Raw genomic sequence first — 24,223 nt, forward strand, 5'->3', positions numbered from 1 at the left:
CTCTGTAACGTCTTTCAGGTTTCTCAGACACTTATTTCTCAAAATATTTTTAAGATAAATGAACACATTCATAACCTGAACACAAAACTGCATAAAACATTTTAACACTGCTGTTATATTTTTGAGTGCTTTTAAACTGAAATTATACAAGATAAAAATGACGCCTCATGTATGTTCATGACTTCATGACCAATGAGCTGCTCCACTCACCAACCAATCAGCACTCAGTAGCAGTAATGTTAGCGTACTGCTGCCTAAAACTGTTTGGTGCAGAGAAAACAAAACAAACGGGAAAGTTTTTCTTCGCTTTTTTAGTAAAATACATCCTTCTACTTCCCAAAATTAAAGGAAAGTTCTGGGCAAGTGATTTGAAACCAATTTAACTTTTTGTTTTTTAGTGTTTCGCTCCATTCACCCCCATTATTGAGGACTCGCTCGTGGGCGCCATCTGCTGTTTTGCTGTCACATTTTGATATAACAGGCGAAATAGGAAGTGGCCATGCTCCTCATAAACCGGCTCTGGTAGAGCATTCCATAACAATGTTTTACATTAAATGGCTCCATCCAAAAAAAAAAAAAGTCCCACACAATTGATTTTCTCCATTTTAATCATCCTCTTGTTAAAAATTATACAACAGCTTTACATTGCACAATTGAGTTACTGATTAAACTGAGCTGTTTTAATTTCAGGGTCACTAGAGTCGGACCTGGTCACAATTAAAAGCGCTAAACCTAAACTGCCAGGCTGTGCTGCTGAGTTTATGAAGTCTGTCTGAACTTTGATGGGATGAAACACTCAAGTTGAGTTCAGTTGCCCTTGACAGCCACAGCGTGCATATGTGTAATTGAGCGTTTAAGAGCATAACGTTACGATACCGTCTAGACCTAATTTAATGACCCTAATCTCTGACATTGGAATACAAATAATTATTCTGCTTAACATTAAATAGAGCATATTTGACAGATTCTTTTCAGACCAAAAGCACATGCATCAGAAGACTTTTGAGGCTTAGAAGTCCCTTATGTTCTTAGCTCAATATAACCATTCTTCAGACAACAACTTTCTACACTCTTAAAAATAAAAGGCCCTAAATAGTTGTAGGAAACACCTTTAATTGGTATAGAACCTTTATATTGTATACCTTCAAAAAAGGTTTTCCACACTTGCCCATGTCATTTAAATAAACGGTTCTTTAAAGAACCATCCACTGATGGGTTCTTCTTCTGTGGCATCGCTCTTTGCAAAACCTTTACTTTTAAGAGTGTAGTTTAAAAAACAGAAAAAAACTGGGACATAACTCAGCCCTCTCTATAGGAATGCACACGTCAATATTACAGAACCCATGTCCTCTCTACTGGGTTTGCGATTTGTTCCTCTAAGTTCTACCAGCCTTGGGTGCCCTCGTGAAGGGCTGTGGTCTCTCAGGCTGGAAGAGGGCAGGCTGAGGGGACTCTGCCCGAGCAGAGAGGGCTTTGGCTGGGCTGAGAGAGGCAGGCTGAGTGCTGGACTGGATGTGGTGGAGGTTGGTGGCAGGGATTTTGAAAGTGGGTGACAGTCAGAGCTCGTAGTCAAACTTGTACTCTTGGGCCAGGTAGATCCTGCGGAAGACGAGCGCGGCGAGAGCAAGCGTGAGCAGCACGATGAGCACGGCCGAGCCAGTGTGGCTGCCGTCTGGCTGGGCTGCTGCTGCAGGGAATGCGGGGAAGGCGGGCCGGCGGAGCTGGTTCTGGTTCTGGTTGCGGTTCTGGTTCTGAGCGCGGCGCTGCCGGGGGCTCAGGGGGCGGGAGCCTGGGGCCGCAGGGACTGAGGCTGCTTCGCTGGAGGCTGCAGAGACTGGCTCAGCCTGGGGGGGAGAAGAAAAGAGGGGTGAGAGTCTAACAGACAGGAGATGCACCGATATGGAATTTCTGGGCTTATAATAATTTTCTTAAACATCTTTTACTCTATTGCTAAATAAACTGAGGAGAGCTTGACTGTAACATCAACATTTTTGATCACTTATTAGATCAGCTGTGTGTAAAAATAACAGAATCCACATTTGTATTATTTTATTCTCCCTCTTAGATGTTTCAAAGCATTTAAACAACAGTGATAGCTAGCCATGCTAAAGTACAGCTTCCACATAACCGGGTTAGACTTAACACAGTGTTGCAAGTGTTGCAAGCCTCCCAAAGTAAACATCCACATCATCTTTTTATTTATACTGCGCCTTTCTCAAGCTCAAAGATGCTTTACAGTCATAGAACATGAGCACATTAAAGAGGGGCTACGCAATTAACAACAAAAGACATGACCATCAGACACAAGCAGACATTACATTCAAAGACAAAAGGAATGCTGATAACACAGTGAAAACAAATACATCTTTAACAGATATTTAAATGATAATAGTGCATCTTGAAAAGACTTGGGGAGCAAATTTGATCATTTGGAAGCCAGTACACTAAATGAACAACCACTTGTAGTGGTCAATTTGAACCTTGGAACCCAGAGAAGGCCTAAATTTGGTCTGGGATGGGATATACAAATGGAGGAACTCAGACAGGTAATGAGGAGTCAGGCTGTGGAGAGCTTTGTATGTAATAAGAAGAACCTTAATGTGGTATGTAATAGGTAACCAGCGAAGACACTAAAGGACAGGGGTGATGTGGTTAGTCTTCTTAGAGTAGTTGAGGGATCCTAGCAGCCACATTCTGTATGTACCACAAGAAAGTAGTTTCCGTAACATGATTTGCTTAAGGGCCCTGGTGGTACCGGTATTTTTTTCCCTATCCCCCAAAACCTTAACAATACAGACTTCTAAACAAACATAATTTCACATATGAAAAATTTTGTTGATTACTTTAAAAAAATAAAACGTCATATTGATATTAAGCTTATTGATCGTTCAGGCACAATGCTAGCACTTTTCAGTGGCATGGAACTCATCCATCATGGATAAATACCTAAAAGGATCTTTCTAAAGGAAAGATGCTGAACTGGCCTCCGTGTCTCAGACCGAGAAAACTGAGAAAATAAACCGAAATATAGAAAATACAGCAGTGAGTAGCGCTAAGCTTTACATGCGTGAGAACAGACAAATTACTGCTTTGTGCTGTCTGGTTAGAGTTTTTTTCAAATGAAGCTTTGAAACTCAACAATTTACGACATCATCTGGAGACTAAACATTGCGAATGTCTATCTAGTGATGGTATCTAGTTGCTGATACAGATACTAATAACCAATAATTTTACATTCTTGCATTTAGAAGCCCCATGTTGTTGTAACAAGGTCTTGTATCTCAAATATAAATTTTCCTGGAGAAGCAAAAATGTTCTTAACTTAATGTTAAAGATTTTATCGTTAGTAATTCCAGCCTTTTCTATTGGTCTATTCATCATGAAATGCCCATATAATGTAAAGGGAAGTTTTAATGTGCGCATGAGCAAAAACACCCTGCCAACTTACTATCAGCCTTAAATCCAATGTTGGACCGGAGGTATTTATTTCCTGATTATCTGCAAAAACACATTTGCCGCTGTGCACCTCACAATATGGACACAATCGTTTATGCCTTACTCTGAAAACTGGATGAGGAGAAAAGAAAAAAAAAGAGCAAGTAAAAAAAAGAGCAAGTAAAAGAGAGCAAAACAAAGAGAAGGAGGGAAAGAGAATGCACAAGAGAGCAAGCAAGAGGACGAGAAAAAGGGCTAAGAGCAAAAAGAGGGTGAAAGAGAAAGAGAAAGAGCAAAAGACTGAGAGAAAGAGAGAATGCAAGACAGAAATGGCGAATAAGAGACAGCTAAATAGAGAGAACAACAGAGAAAGAGAGCGAGTGAGAGAGAGACAGCAAGAGGGAAAAAAGAGAAAGAGAGCAAACGATAAAGTGCAAAAGAGTGAAAACACAAGAGCAAAAAAGAGTAGTGGAAAGAAATGGACAAAAAAACTTAGAGAGCATGGGGAGAGAGAGCGAGAGAGAGAGAGAGAGACTGCAGTCTAGTCATTTCAAAGGGCAAAGGCTTGGCTACCAAAGTATGTGCTCACTTTGTGACAGTGGAGCATATGAGGACAAATCTTCAAACAGAAACACTCAAGCCTAATTCCACTCTTTCTTGAAATGATAACGACCCCCGGCCTTCTTACTGAACACTTTCTACTTTCAGTATCAAAGTACTTTGCCAGATATCTGCTTTCAAAAGTAAACTGCCTCTCACCTTTTCATCTATTCCCACAAAAAGGTGAAAAAAATATTGTGTTAGAGTAAACACCGACACACAGAAAATACTGTGTGGGTGGGTTTCTACAGCCGAGCAGCTGCACACAAGCCTTTGTAAGCGATGGGTGGAGTGGTGCAAAACACATGGCCACCGGACTCTTGAGCAGTGGAAACTTGCCCTAGCGGATGCCAATGCCAACAGTACAGTTCGGTGGAGGAGGGATAATGGCCTGGGGTTGTTTTTCAGGGTTTGGGCCACTTAGTTCCAGTGATTAGTAATGTCAATGCTACAGCATACAAAGACATTTTAGACAATTACTTGCGTGCAACTTTGCCGGAAGTTTTGGCTGACTGTGCACAAAATGAGGTCCATAAAGACATGGTTTGGTGAGTTTGGTGTGGAGGAACTCCAGTGGCCTGCACAGAGGCCTGACCTCAATCCCACATCTTTGGGATAAACAGGAGCACTGACTGAAAGCCAGGCGTTCAGTGCCTGACCTCACAAATGCTCACATACACACTCCAAAATTTTGTGGAAAGCCTTCCCGGAAGATTGGAGGCTGCTATAGCCACAAAAAAAATTGAGGAGAGGTGGGTAGGATGCCCAACAAGCTCTTATAGGTGTGATGGTCAGGTGTCCACACACTTTTGGCCATATAGTATATACAGAGCTCCTTATAAGGGCATGATGTCGACTACAAAATGACAACACAACCTCGAAGGTCTACGATAGAGAGAAACCTCTCAGTCACTGACCAGCCGCTTGTTTCTACACTCATTGTCCATTTTATCAGCACCACTTACTGTATAGGTGCACTGTGTAGTTCTACAATTACAGTCTGTAGTTCATCTGTTTCTCTGCATACTTTGTTACCCAACTTACACCCTGTTCTTCAATGGTCAGGACCCCCACAGAACGACCACAGAGCAGGCATTATTTGGGTGGTGGATCACTCTCAGCACTGCAGTGACACTGACATAATGGTGGTGTGTTAGTGTGTGTTGCGCTGGTACAAGTGGATCAGATACAGCAGAGCGGCTGGAGTTCTTAAACACTGTTTCCACTCACTGTCCACTCTATTAGACACAAATAACATGTCGGTCCACCTTGTAGATGAAAATCAGAGACAGAAGCGCTTCTGTTGCTGCATAGTTTGTGTTATTCATTCTCTTGTCTTTCACTCACAGGACACTGCTGGCTGGATATTTTTGGTTGGTGGACTATTCTCAGTCCAGCAGTGACACTGAGGTGTTTAAAAACTCCAGCAGCACTGCTGTGTCTGATGTACTTGCACCGGGGCAACACACACTAACACACCACCACCACGTCAGTGTCACTGCAGTGCTTAGAATGATCCACCACCCAAATAACACCTGGTCTGTGGAGGTCCTGACCATAGTAGAACAGGGTGAAAGGGGGCTAACAAAGTATGGAAACAAATGGACTACAGTCTGTACTTGTAGAACTACAAAGTGCACCTATATAGTAAGTGGAGCTGATAAAATGGACAGTGAGCATAGAAACAAGGAGGTGGTTTTAATGAAGTGCCTGGTCGATGTATACACAGACAATTTTTTTCTTTCTTTCAAACACAGACACTAAACACCCTGTCTCTCCTGTTCTGCTCTCCCTCACTATTCCAAAACACTGGCTGTCCGCTGTCTTCCTGGAAGCATATCTGTTGCACTCTAAAGAGGACAGAGTCGCTTTCTTATTCATGAGCGCTGGGCCATTTGCATTTTCTTCAAAGTTCAGAGGGAAATTTGTACACCATTCTCTTCAACCTGGCCGGGAGATAATACAGCATATTAAATGCCACATTAACATGGGGACCACAGACTCTGGCCAAAACAGATGCAGGGTCAATCATTGGGCACAATGTCATTGTAATTTACCTGTAAAATGGAGGATTCTGAATGGAGTTCATTACTAGCAGGCCGGTGGGCCATGTTAGCGCAAGCTAGCCAGGAATAAAGCGCTCAGTTAACTGTGTATAAACTAACTGCAGTACATACTTACATAAGGGTTGGATGAAATAAAACTAATTCATAGTACACATAGAACATACTATAGTCAGCATATAAACGGATAGTAATGGTCCTAAAATCTGATTGGCTGAGCTGCATTCGAAGTCACTGTAAAATACTTTATGTACGACCCCCCATGACTGCCTTACATCAGTTGAATTCTGTGCTACTTCATGTCACAAACACTTAAACTATTTGTAAACAGAATAGCCTTTGACTGCCTGCATGGACCAGCGAGTACTGATTAAGTAAGAACCCGGTTCCGTTTAAACTGATGGGCTTATTTTCTTAACTAAGACTGGGCTGGTCAGCTAGCTAACAAGCTAAAACATAGTTAACCGGCCAACAACTCCTCCATTCATATCACAGGCTTTGAATTAAAGCACTTGCTATATGAATTATTGTAAAAACAGAGGAACATCACTTAAATGTCTTACATGCTTCAAAGGTTAGTGTTTTAGTGAGACCTGCCTTACGGAGCATAAAACCCAGCAACAATAACATACTCTTAAGGAATAATTCTTGGTGGAATGATTGTTTATCTCCGTTATATGTTTTATTATTTTATTTTATGTTGTCTGCTATTTTATCAAAGCAGTAAACCACTTGAGGCCGTACATTACAGTGATTTTACCATGGGTAATTTTTTTTTTTCGTTTTTCCTAAAGCCACTGCAACGCATGACCTATCATGACTTATGGCTTTCATCAATGAGCTTGTTGAGCCATTACACCTTCTGTGGTCTCCTTTCACTTTGCCTTATTACAGCACTGTAATCATTTAAAGTTCCATGCGCATAACAAGTGTTTTCTTTTTTACTGGTACAATTAAACAACAGAAGCTATGTTGCTCCCTACAATTCCTGCAGAGCAGTACAATGTCGGAATGACCGCAAGCGTCGTATTAACATCGCAGCATTGTAGAGCCCTTCTGTTTAGTAAAAACTGTGCTGACTTCCCATAATCAATGTCATCAACTTTTCAATGACTTTTGCATAGTTTTGTTTACAGGTAACCAACAGGTAATCAGGGTGGTAGGTCTCCAGGACCAAGACTGAGCATCCCTCTATAAAATATTGCGTACTGGCCAACATCGAGTATGAGCCGACATTGGTATTTCATAGGTGATATAGATGCACAATTCACACCATAATTAAGTTGGTAAATCCAACCCAATTTAGTTAAGATATGGCATCCCTAATCCTAAAATAGATATACAATTGAAAACAAACATGCAAATACTCATTTAGTACGGCGCAAAAGACAGAGATCACCTTTTCATTTATTTAATTTTTAGTTAAAACATAAGTTATGTACAGTCTTTGGCATCCACCCTTTGCCTTCATTAAAGCTTCCATTCTTTCCAGGAGACTTTTAGTTTTTCAAAGCAATCTGCGTGGTCATAGAAGTTGGTTGCATTTTCTGCTTCTTACAATCCAAATAACCTAATTTACAAATTTAGACCTTACTCAGATGTTCAGTTTCGGTGTTCTATGTAAGTGTTCGTCTTCTTTTGTCTATTTTCTTTTCTCAGTGTTTCTTCACCTGTACATTTTTTCAAATGTGAAGCAAAAGTGGAGCTTGATTTTCTTCTCTCTCTCAAAGATGAAAGCTTTAAATATTGTTTATCTGTTCTACCAGGAGTTAGACAGTTGTTAGGAGCCCCATTATCTCAAAATCTTTCAATCAATTTTTGAACTCCAGTTTTGGAAACTCCTGTCTTTCCACTTATTTTCCTTTGACTTTCGCTTTCCTCATGCAAGTGAATTATCTTATATCTATCTTTAGCCATTTAGATGCACATGAGAAAGAAATCTGTGAGGCTGCTAAGGTGTGATTGGGTAGTTGTGCAGCTTGTCTGAATGTTAGTCTCTTTGAAAGGAAACAATGTCAGAGAGCTTTGGGAACAGCTTTTGTTGGGAGGACACAACTGCAACTGGTTGGTTTTAAAATTGGAAGGATGGAAGAAATAAAGTGGCAGTAGATGCACAAAAGTAAAGAGAGGACAAATTAAGTACTTTGTAAGTTTTATATTATACTTAGGGTTGCAGGCTTTTGTGACATATTCTGTTAAATATGTTTCCTGCCACTGAAAAATGAATAACTTGTACATAAAGGCCAGGTCGGTCTCAAAAGGCAGACTTTTTCACAATACTGCAGTACACACAAAAATCCACTCCAACAACAAATGCCAGGAACATGCACAGACAGAAAGAGACGTACACGTAAGAGCAGGCAGCAGTGAGTAAAGCAGCCATTTGCTGAGCTCCTTTACTCTCTGTTCTCTTTCCTTTCAGAGAAAAGTCTGCGGCAGCAGATGGCGAGTCTCTTTCTGGCTTCCCGTTCTCTCTTTCTCTCGGTCTCTCTCTCATCTCTTCATCGAGAGTTCACTCAGGGCTGAAAGAGGAGCTTAGACGGGATCTCAGCTCCATTTAACCCAAAACCCCCCTCTGCCCCACCCTCTCCTTCGCCACGCTAGGCCGACTGGTTCAATCTCAAAGGCGTCTAAGCGGGATGCGACGTTTAAGCCCTCGAAATACATACAGCATGCTTTAAAAAGCATGACAGCGTCGGACGCTAATTGCTTTTACAGCGATTTGCACTCAAGGCCCCAATAAGCTGCGTTTCCAAAGGCATAACACAGCTTTGTTCAATTTATTAGTAGCTACTCGGTAGGGAGCCCAAGCCTCGTTTCACTGCGATGCTTGTAATAGACTCTAGAAAGGCCACATCAGTCTGGTTATTCCCTCAACTCACGGACTGGGACTCAGTCTTTCCTGAGCTCTTTTCTTATTGCTTTTTTGAAAAGGTTGGTCACTCAGGGTTTTGGGTTAAGTGGGTCATAACGGTTACCTGTCTGTGGTGTAGCTCTTTCTTTCTTGCGTGGCAGAAATCAATAGCTCATGGCTGATATGAGCTCAGATTTACAAAAGTTTGGAATCACTTTTCAAAAGTTTGCAATGTTTTCAATAACATTTGCAGACAAGTGTAAAAAATATGCTAATCATACGTTAGGTTACAAATAATTTGAAAGATACCAGAAAGCTGCAATTAATTAAGAAATGTAAGAAAATGTATGCTATAATAAATTCAATATCGAGAATTTATCACATTTCAAAAGTGGGGATCAAATTTCAAAGCAGATAACTTGACAAAAATGTAAAAAGGTCATTGTAGTTTATTAATCATTGTATTCATTTCTTGTCTGCAGAATTCTTGAAATACCTTTCAAAAACCTTAGTAAACAATTACAATAAATATATAAATAATAAATATATAAATAAAAGATGTTTAAAGTTAGTATTGTATAGAAAATAAATATTTAAAAACATAAGTTAGTATTGCGTAGAAAATTTTTTAAATTCATTGTACAAGTTAGTATTGTATTAGAAAAAAAATATTTAAATTCATTGTACAAGTTAGTATTGTATAGAAAATAATATCTAAATTAATTGTATAAGTTAGTATTGTATAGAAAAAAAATCTAAATAAGTAATTCCAAACATATAAAAGCTACTGCAAATCACAGCAGTTTCAAATATCTGCGCAATATAGCTATCACAATTTATACCAAAAAATATAAATAAATAAAAGATAGTAATAATAATAATAATAATAATAACAATAATACAACTAGAGCAAAAAGGAAACCTATTTCACATTGCAAGAAAAAATTTTTTTCCTGCGATGTGGAAGAAAAAAATTGTTTTGTAAATAGTTTTGTAAATATAAACAGTTGTGTAGATGTTTATAAGCATTGTTTAAAGTTTATTTTGTCTTAGAGGCAGAGCTATTTGTGATTTTGCTTTTTTTGACTTTTACGACAGCAACGTGGCATTCACTTTTTTATTGGTATTTGTCCCACCTCTAATAGTTGGTAACTATTTGACGCATGCAGTCTTGAGTTATACCTGCCCTTCAAACGTGATGTTTCTCATGCCTAATCACATCTGGTTTAGCTAATCAAGTGCACTTAAAGCTCATTCTGAACTAAACTGTGTGATAGTGTTATCAAAACACAGGGGTTAAAATGAAACCAGTGCACATTCACTGCTTTGCTGAATGTGCTGCACTTTAAAACTGTCATTAGTGGGACCAACACGTTTCAAACAGAGAGACAGACCAGGCTACTGTCTACTATGATGATCTGTATGGGGCACTTTTAAACAACCCTGTTCTCGCTCTCCGTCTGTCAGCTGTGTGCTGGTTCCAGCAGCCACGTGAGGGCAGAGGGCAGGACATGATTGGACAGCCAGGCTGTCCCTTACGTAAAGCACTAAGGAAAATGATTGCCAATGTTAGCACTAAGGCTGCATCCTCTCCCTTTCTCTCTCTCTCTCTCTCTCTCTCTCTCTCTCTCTCATCCTCCCTAGAGAAGCCAGACCACCCGCTGCGCACATACGCTCCACACACCCGTTCACAATCAGCTCTTTAATTTAATGGGTGTGTATAAAAGCCGGTGAGGAAGGATCAAGGCACAGGAGAGAGTGATCAGGGGGCAATAAAGTGGGTATCTTCCGCTGTGCTGAAGAGGAAATGAGTAATCCTGAGATGGTACAAGTGCTAGAGCGCTATGGGGGGCTGCAACACAAAGCTGTTCATGAGGGAATGCAGCCAGGAGGAAGTACGAGAGCCTCCTGGCGTGTATGTGTGTGTATGTGTGTGTGTTAAAGCATTTGGACTGACTGAGCTTCTTTTGTGAGGACGCTAAATGTGTTCAAAGTTGGCACTAAGGCAAAACTGCTGACAATTTTGAGTGAAAAGTTTCTGTTTTCACTTTTTTTTTAAATAGGTTGCAGGGTTTTTGTCATAGCAGACAAAAACCCTGCAACTCAAAGTGCTCTTCAACTAGGGATGATAAAAAGCACATATTTTGCTCCAAACTTGCAATTAGCTAATTGATTACCTTGTTTTTGGCTCATCTGTGTTGCAATTTTATGACATACAGTATTGTGCAGTTAAGTTCCAATTAAAACAGGCATTAAGTTACTCATTTTTCAGCATCAGGAAAAAAGCAGATAACACTTATCTGAAGTTTCAAAAACTACAAATACATTTTTTCAGTATTCAAGGTATCCATTTTTTGCCTTTATTACAGCTTCCATTCTGTTTGGCTGACTTGCTTTTAGTTTTTCAACAAAATCTGCCAGGATATTTTTTGCACACCTCCAAAGTTCAGTCTTAGAAGTTGGTTTCATTTTTTGCTTCTCACGATTTAAGTAATCCCAAACACATTCAATAATGATGAGTGGGCTCTGACGTGGTCAGTTCATTGTTCTGAGAACATCTGCAGACTCTTTGTTTCAGACATGAAAACTCATGATCAATGAAAAGGAAGACAAGGTCAAAAGCCAATCCCTTGCATTGGGGTGTATTACACTGTTTTCTAGGCATTTTGAATTATTTGTTAAAAATCTGTTGCTTACCATACAAAAGTCAAGAAGTGAATGCGTACACGTTTGACAGACATCATCTTTTGAGATCTTTTGACCCCATATCTATTACAAATCTAGGCCATTCTAAAAACTTTGCCCATCATTTGTGTTCTGCTGGCTCCAAAATGCTGCACATTGTGCTTGGACCCCGATGATTGCTATTTGTGATGTAATTTAAATCATTTAAAGTAAATTAGATGGTTGCTTAGCTCTCGTAGAGATTACAACAGTCCACAGAAATCAACAAAATTTAGACCAAACTAAGTGGTAGCTGGTTTTCTTGTTTGCAAACAACATTTTTCATATATTAACCTTTTTGTACACTGTTCGAAAGCTAAAGAAAAGAATTAGAATATGCGAAAATGAAACTGTACTGCTCACAAGATGCTCTCTTTTCATGTCTCAGTAAGGTTATCGTGGTTCTCATTGGCTTATCAAAATTAAAAACTGTATCTGTTGGTTAAATAAGGATTGTGAACTGCTGCTGTACCCTCCTCTCCCCCCACCTTCCTAAAATTAAAACCTCTTCAAATCTGCACAATCCACTTGAATGCTGTGCTCATTGTTCAATGTAGTGAATTTCGTCAAAGCATGACAAGTTTGCATGTATGTCTGATTTGCAAATCTTCTTCTTTCGTCTATTTCCTTTTCTCAGTAAGGGCTTCTTGACAGCTACACATCCTTTCAGACCCATAGTGCTGAGTTGTCTTCTCACAGTGGAAGGATGAACAGAAACTTCTGTGGATGTTTTCAGATCTGAAGCAAGAGTGGAGCTTGATTTTCTCCTCTTTCTCAAAGATGAAAGCTTAAAGTGCTGTCGATCTAATGGGGACAGTTTTTCTAGTCTACCAGGTCTTGCGTGGTTGTTATGAGTCCCATTTTCTCTTGAGCTTTTAATCATGTTTTGATCTCCAGATTTGGAAACTTATTTTCAGACATCACTTGCACTTAATGGCTATTTTGACTGGAAATTAAATAAATGATAACTGGTCTCTGACTTGCACAGTACTGTAAATAATGTGAGTCAGGCAAGTGCACTTCCATATTTGAATGCTGCTGTGACACCTATATCAAAATGCTTAGCACAGCATGACTCATTGTGCTATTTAGACAGTTGCCTCTTACATTCTGTGTAGTATAATTTGATTAATGTTATTTAAATAATAATGCTGATTTTCATTCAATAATTTAAAATGGCAGTTTGGACCATTAAAGTGCAAATAAACTTATGCGGCAAGTGAAGGCAATGTAAGTAAACCTGAATGATTTAATCGATTTTAAATAGATTTTAGTAACATTTTTGGTAAAATCTTTCTATTTCAGGGACCAACTTCTCATTACCGCAACACAGTAAAGTCCTTATCTGTACATAATGATATGTATACTGTTTGTACAACATAGAATTCTGTAATTTTATTTCATTATTTCAACACACCGACAACCACTGAGGTTTTCTTTTTTACCGAATAACATTTTACAAGGACAATATTAAAGCAAAGAGGTTCAGTTAAAAGTAATAAAAACCATTTTTTCCTAATAAAAAAATGAAAGAATGCCAAATATTGATGAGAAACAGATATGTGAATACATTGTTGTTTACTAAATGTAAAAAAAAGCCAAAAAACTTTAAAATGGAAAACTTTGTCGTCAAACTTTTCGCTGCACCATACAGAGCTTCAATCGATCTACTAAATTCTATGAATATTTTTCATCTGCATGATGTTTATGACAGCCTTTCATGGGTTATGTATCCCTGTCCCCTGACTTTTCAATAAATGTTGTTTTTTGTTTTTTTATTACTTTGTAGTTTTTCCAAGTTTTTCAGAAAGTTTTTCAAAAGCAAAAGTAACATGCAAAATAAAAACAACACCTGTTTTTTGGCTCCAGTAGTGTTATGTATGTGTTACGTACGTGTACCTGAATGAGAAGGAAGGGCTCGCAGAAAGACTCACCTGGTCAGCCTGGGCAGTTGTTTCACTGTCCTGTACCTCTGATGAGGAGGAGCTCTCCTCCTGCTGGTCAGGTTTTCTGTCAGTGCCCAACACTTGACCCCCACTAGCCACAGATGAAGTGCTGGACTCAGCCTATACAAACACAAATATAAACACAAAAATTCAAATTCTAGGTGCTGGAGATATAAACTAATTTTTCAGTTTATCACAAACTTGTCAACTATGCAATTTATTATTATTATTAACTTTGTAGGGCTTATAAAAATTTTAATGCTACAAGTGTCCTCCTTAATTTTTTAAAACAAGAGGCTGTGAGACACTGTAACTAACGAAAGTTTTCTTTTCTTTATTGTGTTAATTCTAGCACTCTACTATCTTTAGCAGTTTTATAGAACCAGTTCTTCATCTTCCTGTTATGCCGTCTCTCCACCTGTTTGTTTTTGCCTCTCCACTCATCCTCAATTCTACTTTGAGTCTACTGCTCTTTAATGTTTCAGTGTTTATTTTAGCTAACAAAGTCAGCAAGCAATAAAACGTTTATTAGATTTACGTCTCTCTGTATTCTCATGGTGCCAGATGTGATCTCGTAAAGTGAATACACATCTGGGGACAACCTGTTAAACTTTCAGTGTTGAACTGTGGTAAAATCTGCAAGCAACAAGGGTATGACCCATTTAAATCCTGCCCCCCAAATTGCTATAGTCTGTGCTATTCTAACGACCAAACAGCCATGAGGCTGACAGCCAATGTGATGGCCAAATGACCATCTTAAACTGGGACTGCCCGAAAGAAGAAGAGCGCATCCAAAATTCGTCATGGTGTAACTCTTCGGCTAAATGTTAAAGGGAAGGTTGTAGTAAGCTGTTTTGCCATCTGTCAATGACAGCATTTTAATATGCACACAGCCAATGGGAAGAGAGCAAGGAAGCCCACACAGTATGTCACTGTCCTCTGCCTAGTGTAAACAATGGCAAGAACTTGCATAAATAGGAAAATAAATTTCCTATTTTATTTACATTACACTAGGCTATGAGTTTTGTCAATAAGTAGGACTGTTTTCTTACCATCCTGAAGAAATAATCTAGACCTACGTGGTGCAGTGAATTGAAAGTTTCCACGAGGCATTTTCAGTTGTAGCTCAGTTCCTTTAGTCCGGACCAAAGCAGAAAAACGATACATTGTTGAACGCTGTACTCTGTTTTGTCTGAGCTCGTCTTGTGATTTCAGAGCAACAAGCCACGAGACTCCAGGTGTTACTTTGGTTCTGCACGATGCAAAGCAGTGAAATCCCTTCAACAGCCTTGAGTGACTTGCTGCTTTTACAAAACAGAGAAACCTGGGCGCCTTAATACAGAGTATAATTTATAAGTGCAGCGAAATGTGTATATCAAGCATTTTATAATGACTTCAAACGTGACTCAGCCTCGTTTTAAAACAGAAATGATCCGTTCTTACTGATAGAGCCTATGAAGGGATGAGAAACATGGGCGCCTTAATACAGAATATAAGTTATAAGTGTGGTGAAATGTGTACATCGAGTATTTTATGAGTTCCAGCGCCTCAGCCTCATTCTATAACAAAGTATCCGCTCTTAGTGATTCAGAGCTTATGAAGTTATGAAGAGATGATAAAACACATGCACGTGTCAAAACGGCATCAGAAACTCGTCTTTTCCACGAACAAAGATGTTCTGCAGAGAGGAAACAATGGTTCATTCTGCCTTTGGTCCATACAGACGTCTTCGGTCTACATTGTGTTCATACTTCAAATAAACCGTTCTGAAGCGAACTGACGCCAACCTACTGAGAGGGTATCTGTCTATTCATGTGGTGCGTACCAGAGTTTGGAGTTACTCCAGCAAACCGTACTAACCAGGCAATCGCACCAGTATTAACTTTAAGAAAAACCAACCTGCCAAGTCTGAACACAGCCTTGAAGGTTAGGTTGAAAAATGTATAAAGATTTCGTAGATTTTTTACGCTATGACAGCTCTGATGTAGCCCTACATTTTACTACAGTCATGCCCACAGATAAGACTGGTGATGTCCTAGGGGGTTATAACTCTCCAAAATGCTTTGAGAAGCTGCCCCCAGGGAACAATCAATAGCAATGCTGTCACCTGCAGATGGAAATATTTTTCCCTTGCAAGAGATAATGTTTATTTTTACTGCATGTTGTGTCCTCTGCATACACAGTAAACATCTACATGCTTATTTGGAGCTTTTTGGGCATCTTTTCAGGCATGCTAACTTACATTACACGCATGGGCTAACGAGAGGCTTTTTGTTCATCAGACATTCTGAGTAATCTCAGCAGGGCGGCGTGAAGAGGGGTGATTTTAGGGAGAGGAGAAAAGAAGGAGGCAGAGAGGACAGCCCAGGAAAAGGACAACGGAGACACCAAGAGGGAACATGTGTAAGACGGGAAACAGGCATGTCCACTGGCTCAGACTGCTGAGTCAACGCTACTCTCATCCTGCATTAGGCTGCACCAAGATGAACATTGTGTGGGTGTTCACCCTGTATACAGCTGCCATTTAATCTTTACACTGTAAAAATGGTTCATAAGTTCAATGTTTTAAAAATACTTCACATACACTGTATTGGCCCAAGAGCATGGACACCTTTCCTAATTAAGTTTAGGTGTTTCAGCCACACCCTTTGCTAACAAGCATAAAAAAGCAAGCACATGGCAATGCAATCTTCATCTTTGCCTCGAGTCAGTCTGTACAACTTCCGCTCTGCTAGAACTGTCCTAGTCAACTGTAAGTGCTATTATTGTGAAGTGGAAGCAGTTAACCATGCAAATACTATGCACAATGCCAAGGGTCAGCTGGAGCAGTAGAAACATCTTCTCTGGAGTGATGCATCACACCTCACTGTCTGGCAGTCTGATGAAAAAGCAATGGAGGCTGAATCTTTGTCGTCAAAGAAACAACAACATGACGGCTGCTGTAGGTTCTACTACATGCTTGGGAAGGGAGGGGCGAGGGAGGGAAATTCAGTTGGTTGCAATCTGCAACCTCAATGGTAAGATGTCACTAAATCCTACACATGGCACATTTAATTCTACATAAAAAAACAGAAACACTGTCATCTGACAAAACTGGCCATTTTATTACTCCAGACGAAAAGGGAAAGCATTATTATCTGCTGTTTTCAGTCAAGTGATGCATCCTTACATGTGTTTGTGTGTATGTATAGCGAAGGATTCAGTACCTTAAAGCTGATCTGCTGGGCTAGCTTCTGAGCCTGCTGGTCAGCCGGTCGGGGGTCGCTGTTAGGAGAGAGTGCCAGCAGGGCTGAGCGCATGGAGCAGCCACACATCTCACAGCAAAAGTCCAAAGACCTGAAACAAACACATATACAGAAATGTCTTTTTCCAGATCTGAAAAAAAATCACAGGTGTTGCTGTCCATCCTTCCACTGTGAGAAGACAACTCAATGCTAAGGGCCCACAAGGTTGCGTAGCTGTCAAGAAGCCCCCACTGAGAAAAAGAAACAGGCAAAAAAAGAACTTTAACATCACTCAATATCTCTGGGATTATCTGGATCATGAGAAAATCCCTGAAGATCTCTTTGAAAAGCAAGTCTCTTGAAATGAATGTAAGCTGTAATAAAGGTAAATAACGAACACACTAAATACTGCAAATTTGGACATTACATTTAGTTTTGGAGGTTTCTATGCAATTTTCTGTTTAATATATGGTCGTTTGACTGGAAACTTTTCTACAGTGCTGTATAAATTACAGAAATTAAAGCACCTGGGTCTACTGGGCCTTGAAGATCAATCAACCAAAAGCCCCAAAGCTTCTTCATAGGATTAAGTAAAAAGGCAGGCTTTTCAAAGAGCTAAGCAGAGGGCAATCTACAGTTAGATAAACAGAAGCACTTTCATCGGTCATCAGTAAGATGCAGCTACCTTCAAACCCCCCGAATCAAGCATCAAAGGGCCTCCTTCTTATTCCACAGACACTATGCGGGGAGGAACACAAGTTAGTCGTCCCTCCACACCAGAGAATCCCCCTTATAGCAGGACACGCTCAAAGTTTACAGGCTGATCTACCAAAACAAACATTAATAACACCTATATAACCTTGCTGTTCTAGATATAATACTGTAAAAGCTCCAAAGAAGAGTTGGGCGAGATACTGTATATACTGGTGTACCAGTATTTGGTATACCAGTTTTAGTTTTAGCAGCATTGATGGATAAGACGATGGAAACTGTAATGCATTTCATTTGCTAGGTGCTTCAACTGGTTCTGAAAAAGTAATAAATACTACTATAAAGTAAATATACCTTCATAAATTTCCAGTCTGGAAACCTTAACAATGATCCCTTGTTTGTATTTTTAAGAAAAAAAGAACAAAACAAGCTATGTCAGGCTCTCAAGACACTGGTTAGGTTTTTACCCATACGATTGATGCATATTTTGATAGATTGATTAAAAAGGACTTGATGGAAATGGCAAATATTTAATTAAATAGCCACAATTCATATTTAAATTTGTATCTTGCTTCAGGTTGACACACTTTTTTGCAAATAACAAGAAATATAAATTACGATGGAAATCCATTTGCCAAATACATAATATTAATGCAAATATAACAGATATATAATTGCTTATGTGTTTTAATTGTTCCCAGGCTATAGCTACAAAACTCGAGACAAGGCAACACCAGTGGACTGACAAAGAAATTAAAACATTACCATGATATTAAACAGTAAATAAACATAAAATGTCTAAGAACAACAACAAAAATGCACCATTTCTTCAAGATAATCAATGTTATTTGCTGCATCTGTGAGCGGTAATAAAGTTTTAGTTCATCAGTGTAAATTATATTATTATATTATTATATAATTATCTATGGTAAATGGTAGATGATACATATATTTGGAAAATGTGATACTGATCATTTCATCAGTACTGAGATACACTACTCCAAGGCAGAGATCCAGTCTGGATTCAGGATTTCACAGAAGGTATCATGCCTAAGAGAGTTAATATGGTATGAGCAGGATAGAGTATTGCTTTGGAGTGGCACAGTTTCCAGATTTTCCCTGGCTGAGGACTGTGATGATGCAGGCAGGCTTAAAACCCCATGAGGCCCCAGACAGGACGTCACTTGGTGCACTCAAGAACTGGCCCAGAGCAGCATTCCGAAATCCTTTTCACAGTGAATGAGTTTCATCATTACTTCACTGTAGTTACAAGCTCCAACTGTCTACTGACACATATAAATAGACCATTAGTTCAGTGTAACTTCAATGGGGATGTATTCATAAATTGAAGCCCCAATCAGGGTGATTTGAAGATCAATTCATGTTAGCAGGCAACGTTTGTGACTGAACCAGGGGTAGTGTGGGATTTTTAACCCTCTATTGCATGAATTATTACTTGAACATGATAAAAATGTTTAAATGTGTTTTTGTTATTTAAAATTGCTTAAATAATGAAAATAATTGAAAAAGAATTATTTGTTTCTAAAAATTAAGGGGTATTTGGTAAATTGTTACCATACGGCAGCAATGCGCAATCGTACCATAGCACCATAAAATCATTTGGTATTTGGAATGTATGGTAATAACAACATCATAATATGATGTCATGAAGTAGTTGTCCTTTCAAAGTAAAATACCCTTTTTCCACAACTAAATAGGGAAACACAGATTTTATATTACTACTTTTTGAGGTGAAGTAATTGTTGCCATAAGGCAACACAGTGCAATGGAGGCTTAGGTAGAAATTCTGCTTAATGAAATTCCCCTGAGTAGATCTTCGATTTATCTACATAGCCTGAGTAGGTTGACATCGGTCCACTTTATGTAATTTAGCTCCAAAAACCATTACAACTGAAAGCTCTGCATCCCTCGGATGTCGTTGTAGAACACTGCGGCAAGTCGTGTAGTAGGAAGTGAAGAAGTTTGCAGGTTGGGAAATAAGAAGGAGCCTAAGCTGGCCAAGTCTGACCCAAATCCAGCCCCCAGGCCATTCTCCCAGAACAACCGTTACAGCCTCATCGATTTCATATTATGCGGTGCAGCTACAGTGTGCTTCTTGTCTAGCAGGGCTCTATACATTTTGCAGGTGCCAAAGTGTAGGTCAGACTTGTGGTAGGGCAAACTCCAGGAGCTAACAGTGACAGGTAGAAGGAAGAAGACATATGATTAATACTCATATTTCTAGACCATCTTCAAACAGTTTCTTTTCTTTTTGTTTCTCATAATGATGAGGGGCAGTAGTCTAGTTTTAAGCGATACCGCCAACAACACATTGTCTGCTGTTTCCAAGATCCAAAACATCCCCTACTGGTGTTAATGTCACAGATGAGAACTGAAATATGAATCCAGTGTTCTGCCGAGGGGAACCATTTGAGTGACAGCATGGGCAATTACTAGGAGCGTGAGGGTGAGAACCAAGAGCCAAACCGAAACACGCTGTCACTATGACAGATATGTTATATTTATAGATGTTAGGGTCAAAAACACGAACACGTGCGATTTTGGACTGAGTGTTTTCCAATCTTCCCATCAAATTCAATCTCAATGTGTTAATTGGATGGTCTGTCATTGACGACCTCCAACGTTATGTGTTAATAGCCAATCTGACTATCTTCTGTCTTTGCTCCTTTTTTAATGTAATATAAATACTGCATGCCCACACACGTCGGCTCTGAACAACTCTTCCGATAATAACTTCCTGAATCCTCTGAGGTTTACCGTAGATCTCCACCATAAGCACTGCACATGCGAAGAGGCCAAGGTGCAGGCCGATCAGCCTCTAATAAGGGAGACACTGACTGCGGTATGTGATACACACACATCCCAATCCCTGACTGTGTTTCCAGTTCCCCTTCCCCCTGGCTAAAAACTGTCAAGGCTAGAGGCTCTCTGTTTTCCTGGTAAAAGTAAAGTTTGCCCTTCATTCTGATTCCCGATTCTGTTTGTTCCAGTGGCTCTCCTTCTGCATGATGTGTTGTGTGCTCCCCTGCACCAGATGAACACTGCAGACAGTGATGGGGGATTTAATAATGCAGGAGATTGCACAATGCAGTGAGGTGCTATATGTGTGGCTATGGCTGGGAAAAACAGAGTGAAAGAGAGAGAAACTTTGATCAGCTTGCCCCAAATCCCAGCATAAAGGGAGGATTTTTTGGAATGTACAAAATAAAGAGAAGTACTAAATTCCCTTCTGTCCAGAATGTGAAGCCTGCTCTCTAACACTGCAAGTTTAATGCATTGGCAGCACAGGAGAGAAACTTTACAACTTTGCTAAATATAACTTCCAATCTGCCCATGTCACTCAAATACTGCTGTGACAAGTGACTGACACCTCGCTGATCCAAAATATTACTATTTTCCTCACTGGTGCATATATTTTGCACAGAACATTATCATTAATTTAGAAAATAACCTGTACTGGAACATACACTGTTCTGGATTGAGATTAAGATTGTACAAATTTATACATATAAGAAATAATATAGGAGCCTTAATAAGCCCTAAGCCAGGGGCATTCAACTAAAACTTAGGACGGTCTAGTTACATCAAATTTCTTGCTTACAAAAGGTCCAGATAAACAAACAGAGAGAATGGCCACCTACCTTTAAATGCCTAGCCATTGCTGATTAGTCAAGGCAATATTTTGATAAATATTTGATATTTTGAACACAGTTTAATAATCTAAACAGCATGTTAAAATGTGCACGGCCTGTGGTTATTGTTTATTAAATAAATAAATAAATAAATAAATAAATAAATAAATAAATAAATATGTGGAAACTCTTTTAAGCAGGGAAAAAAAAACTTAGAAAAACTTTAAAATAGTAATATAAATATATATATATATCTCAAACGAAGACAAAATTTCTGTCTTTTCATAAGGCACAAAAACGTGAAGAATCAGAAATTAAATTTAATTAAAATAAACAAAAACAAAGGCGATTCTTAATGAGCAATTCACACTCTTGCGCCCTCAGAGAATGAACAAACACTCTGGTGGATCAGTCATGTTGAGTTTTGTCAGTAGGTTAATTTGAAGTGATTGTTTTGTTTCACTGTGGCGCTGGCACTTAACATTCCCACTTTTGATGAGCGCCATGGTCTCTGAACAGATAAGACAGATTGGTTTTGAATGTGAAACACGGACTTCTTTGCTCACACTTCTTAGTTCATTCATTTTTAAACCCTGTTTTCATCAGTGGCTTTCATTTTTTACTAAGCCCTGTGTTTAATAAGCCAATAAGTGTGTCATTACTCAGACCAGAAATAGTAAAGAAATTGGCTTTTTAAACCTGATATACATCCCAGTAGTCTCTCTTCTGATGATCTGCTGTCAGGTAAGTTGTTTACATGAAAGCATATGAAAAAACTGCAGCACAAGACAGCTACAGAAGCCATGCTGGCTTATGTTCCTACGTCTTTGAAATATGAACTTTTTTTTTTTTACATACGTTAATCAGCTTTGCTATAAAAGTGCTCGGTTCAGCCCTGAAATACTCTGCTGGGTCCAAATCCAGAGCATGGTCCGATAATCCCTGTTCTAAACATTCTAGGCCTTTAGAGAAATGTCTAATTTCAAGTTAATTTTAAGTTAACATCATTGTGCTTATTGTACTTAAACTCTAAGTACTGTAGTAATATTCTTAAGTTTTTTTGGAATAAAAAGGAAAACTGTCCAATAAGATTTTTTCTCTGTGGGGTTTGGGTAGATAAAGCAAAGCTACCTCTCCCATTAGTTAAGCCTTCAGGAGCTAAACTGAAGACCTTACCCTTTAAAACAACCAACATAACTAGGAAGTAACACTAAAATCAACCAATCACTGTATCATTTCCAATGAAGGGGACCAATTTTGTGAGCAAAAACTACTCAATCTAACCCAATCTAGACCTTCTGGAAGTCGCTGACTGCCAAAACGAGTGGCAGTCTAACCAGATTTTAATCAGTTGTTAGAAACAAAAAACAGCAGCAACTCTATGTCAGGACTCTTCACTACCACTGCAACATACAAGGTAAAATGTATGTTAATGTCTGTCACAAGCTTAAAATAAAACATACAAAATGCTTTCTACAAGCTTCAAATGTCTTTGTTTAATCTAAAATGGACCAAAAAAAGAGGCTGACGCATACCACATACCATCTGTAACTCCAGCAGGAGGGCGCTCTGACATCAGCATTATCGTAAATGTTTTTTTTTCCATTTTTGACAAAGTTTTGATTTTTATGGCCTGAACGGATGGCCTGGCTCTAATAGTCATGATTTGCCAGATTCACAGCACTGTACGCTGCACGTTTGAAGTGATGTGTATGCAGAGCGCAGTTGGGGCATATTACTCAGTGACTCACGCCTTAGAACACACAGTCTAGCATCTAGCATGTGTTTCCTTTCCTCCTATTCTTATTACTCATCAGAGAGAGAGAGACAAAGAGAGAGAGAGAGAGAGAGAGAGAGAGAGAGAGAGAGAGATAGAGAGAGAGAGAGAGAGACAGAGAGAGAGAGACAGACAGAGAGAGAGACAGAGAGAGAGAGAGAGAGAGAATACAGAAAGAGAAAGAGAATACAGAAAAAGAAACAGACAGACAGAGAAACAGAGAGACAGACAGGCAGAGAAAGAGCCTTAGGTTTATTCCCTTGGCTGAACTAGACAGTCAGTGACTCAAGTTTGAGTTGTCTGACTCCTGGAGGTTCGTCGTTTCTACACAACTGTCCCAGAGCTCAGAAGCATTTGTTTCTTCTGGAAAAAGAGCATAGGCGTGGTACAGTAAAACGATGGTACAAGTCAGTAGACACTACATTACCATAATATCTTAGCATTCTGCTAGGTACTGTTCTAAGTTCTCATACAATCTCAAGGTGATGGTTTGGGCAATAACTTGAATAGGTATAAAAAAAAAGCATCCCAGAGAGGCTGAGTCTTTCAGAAGTAAAGATGAGGAGGGTTCACCACTCTGTAAAAGACTGCACGATCAACAACAATTGTGCAACCAATGAAGAATAACGTTTCTCAAAATAAAATAGCAAAGAACTTTTGCTTTTCATCGTCTACGGTACATAATAACATTAAAAGATTCAGAGAATCTGGAGAAATCACTGTATGCAAGGGACAAGACCAAAAACCAGCATTTGCTGGCCATGATCTTTGGTCCTTCAGACGGCACTGCATTAAAAACAGACATGATTCTATAGTGGAAATCACTGCATGGGCTCAGGAGCATTTCTGAAAAACGCTGTCTGTGAACACAGTTCGTCGCTGCATCCATAAATACTAATTAAAACTCTTAAACGCAAAGAAGAAATCATATATAAACAGGATCCAGAAACGCTGCCACCTTCTCTGGGCCTGAGGACATTTAAAATGGACTGAAGGGAAGTTGAAAAGTGTCCTGTGGTCCGACGAATCAAAATTTTATATTCTTTTTGGAAATCATGGATACTGTGTCCTCCTGGCTAAAGACCACTCAGCTTGTTATCAGTGCACAGTTCAAAAGCCAGAATTCATGATGGTATACGGGTGCATCAGTGCAAATGGCATGGGTGATGTGCACATCTGTGAGGGCACCATTAATGCTGAATGATATATACATGTTTTAGCAACATATGCTGCCAT

At 39.3% G+C, this 24,223-nt stretch overlaps 1 protein-coding gene across 2 annotated transcripts in view; it reads right to left on the bottom strand.

Annotated features, from left to right (window-relative positions):
* Positions 1-593: 593 nt before the first annotated feature.
* ube2j1 (ubiquitin-conjugating enzyme E2, J1) overlaps positions 594-24,223 on the bottom strand; it is a 61,703-nt gene continuing 38,073 nt past the window's right edge. For both annotated transcript variants that reach the window (XM_036582376.1, XM_036582377.1), the window contains exons 6-8: positions 16,829-16,958; positions 13,611-13,742; positions 594-1,844 (exon numbers count right to left, since the gene is read on the bottom strand). In XM_036582376.1, coding sequence (XP_036438269.1) covers positions 1,557-1,844; positions 13,611-13,742; positions 16,829-16,958 — 550 coding nt within the window. In that variant the 3' untranslated portion in view covers positions 594-1,556. The remainder of the gene's footprint in view (positions 1,845-13,610; positions 13,743-16,828; positions 16,959-24,223) is intronic.

Source organism: Colossoma macropomum, unplaced genomic scaffold (genome assembly GCF_904425465.1).
Source record: "Colossoma macropomum unplaced genomic scaffold, Colossoma_macropomum, whole genome shotgun sequence".
Lineage (NCBI taxonomy): Eukaryota > Metazoa > Chordata > Actinopteri > Characiformes > Serrasalmidae > Colossoma > Colossoma macropomum.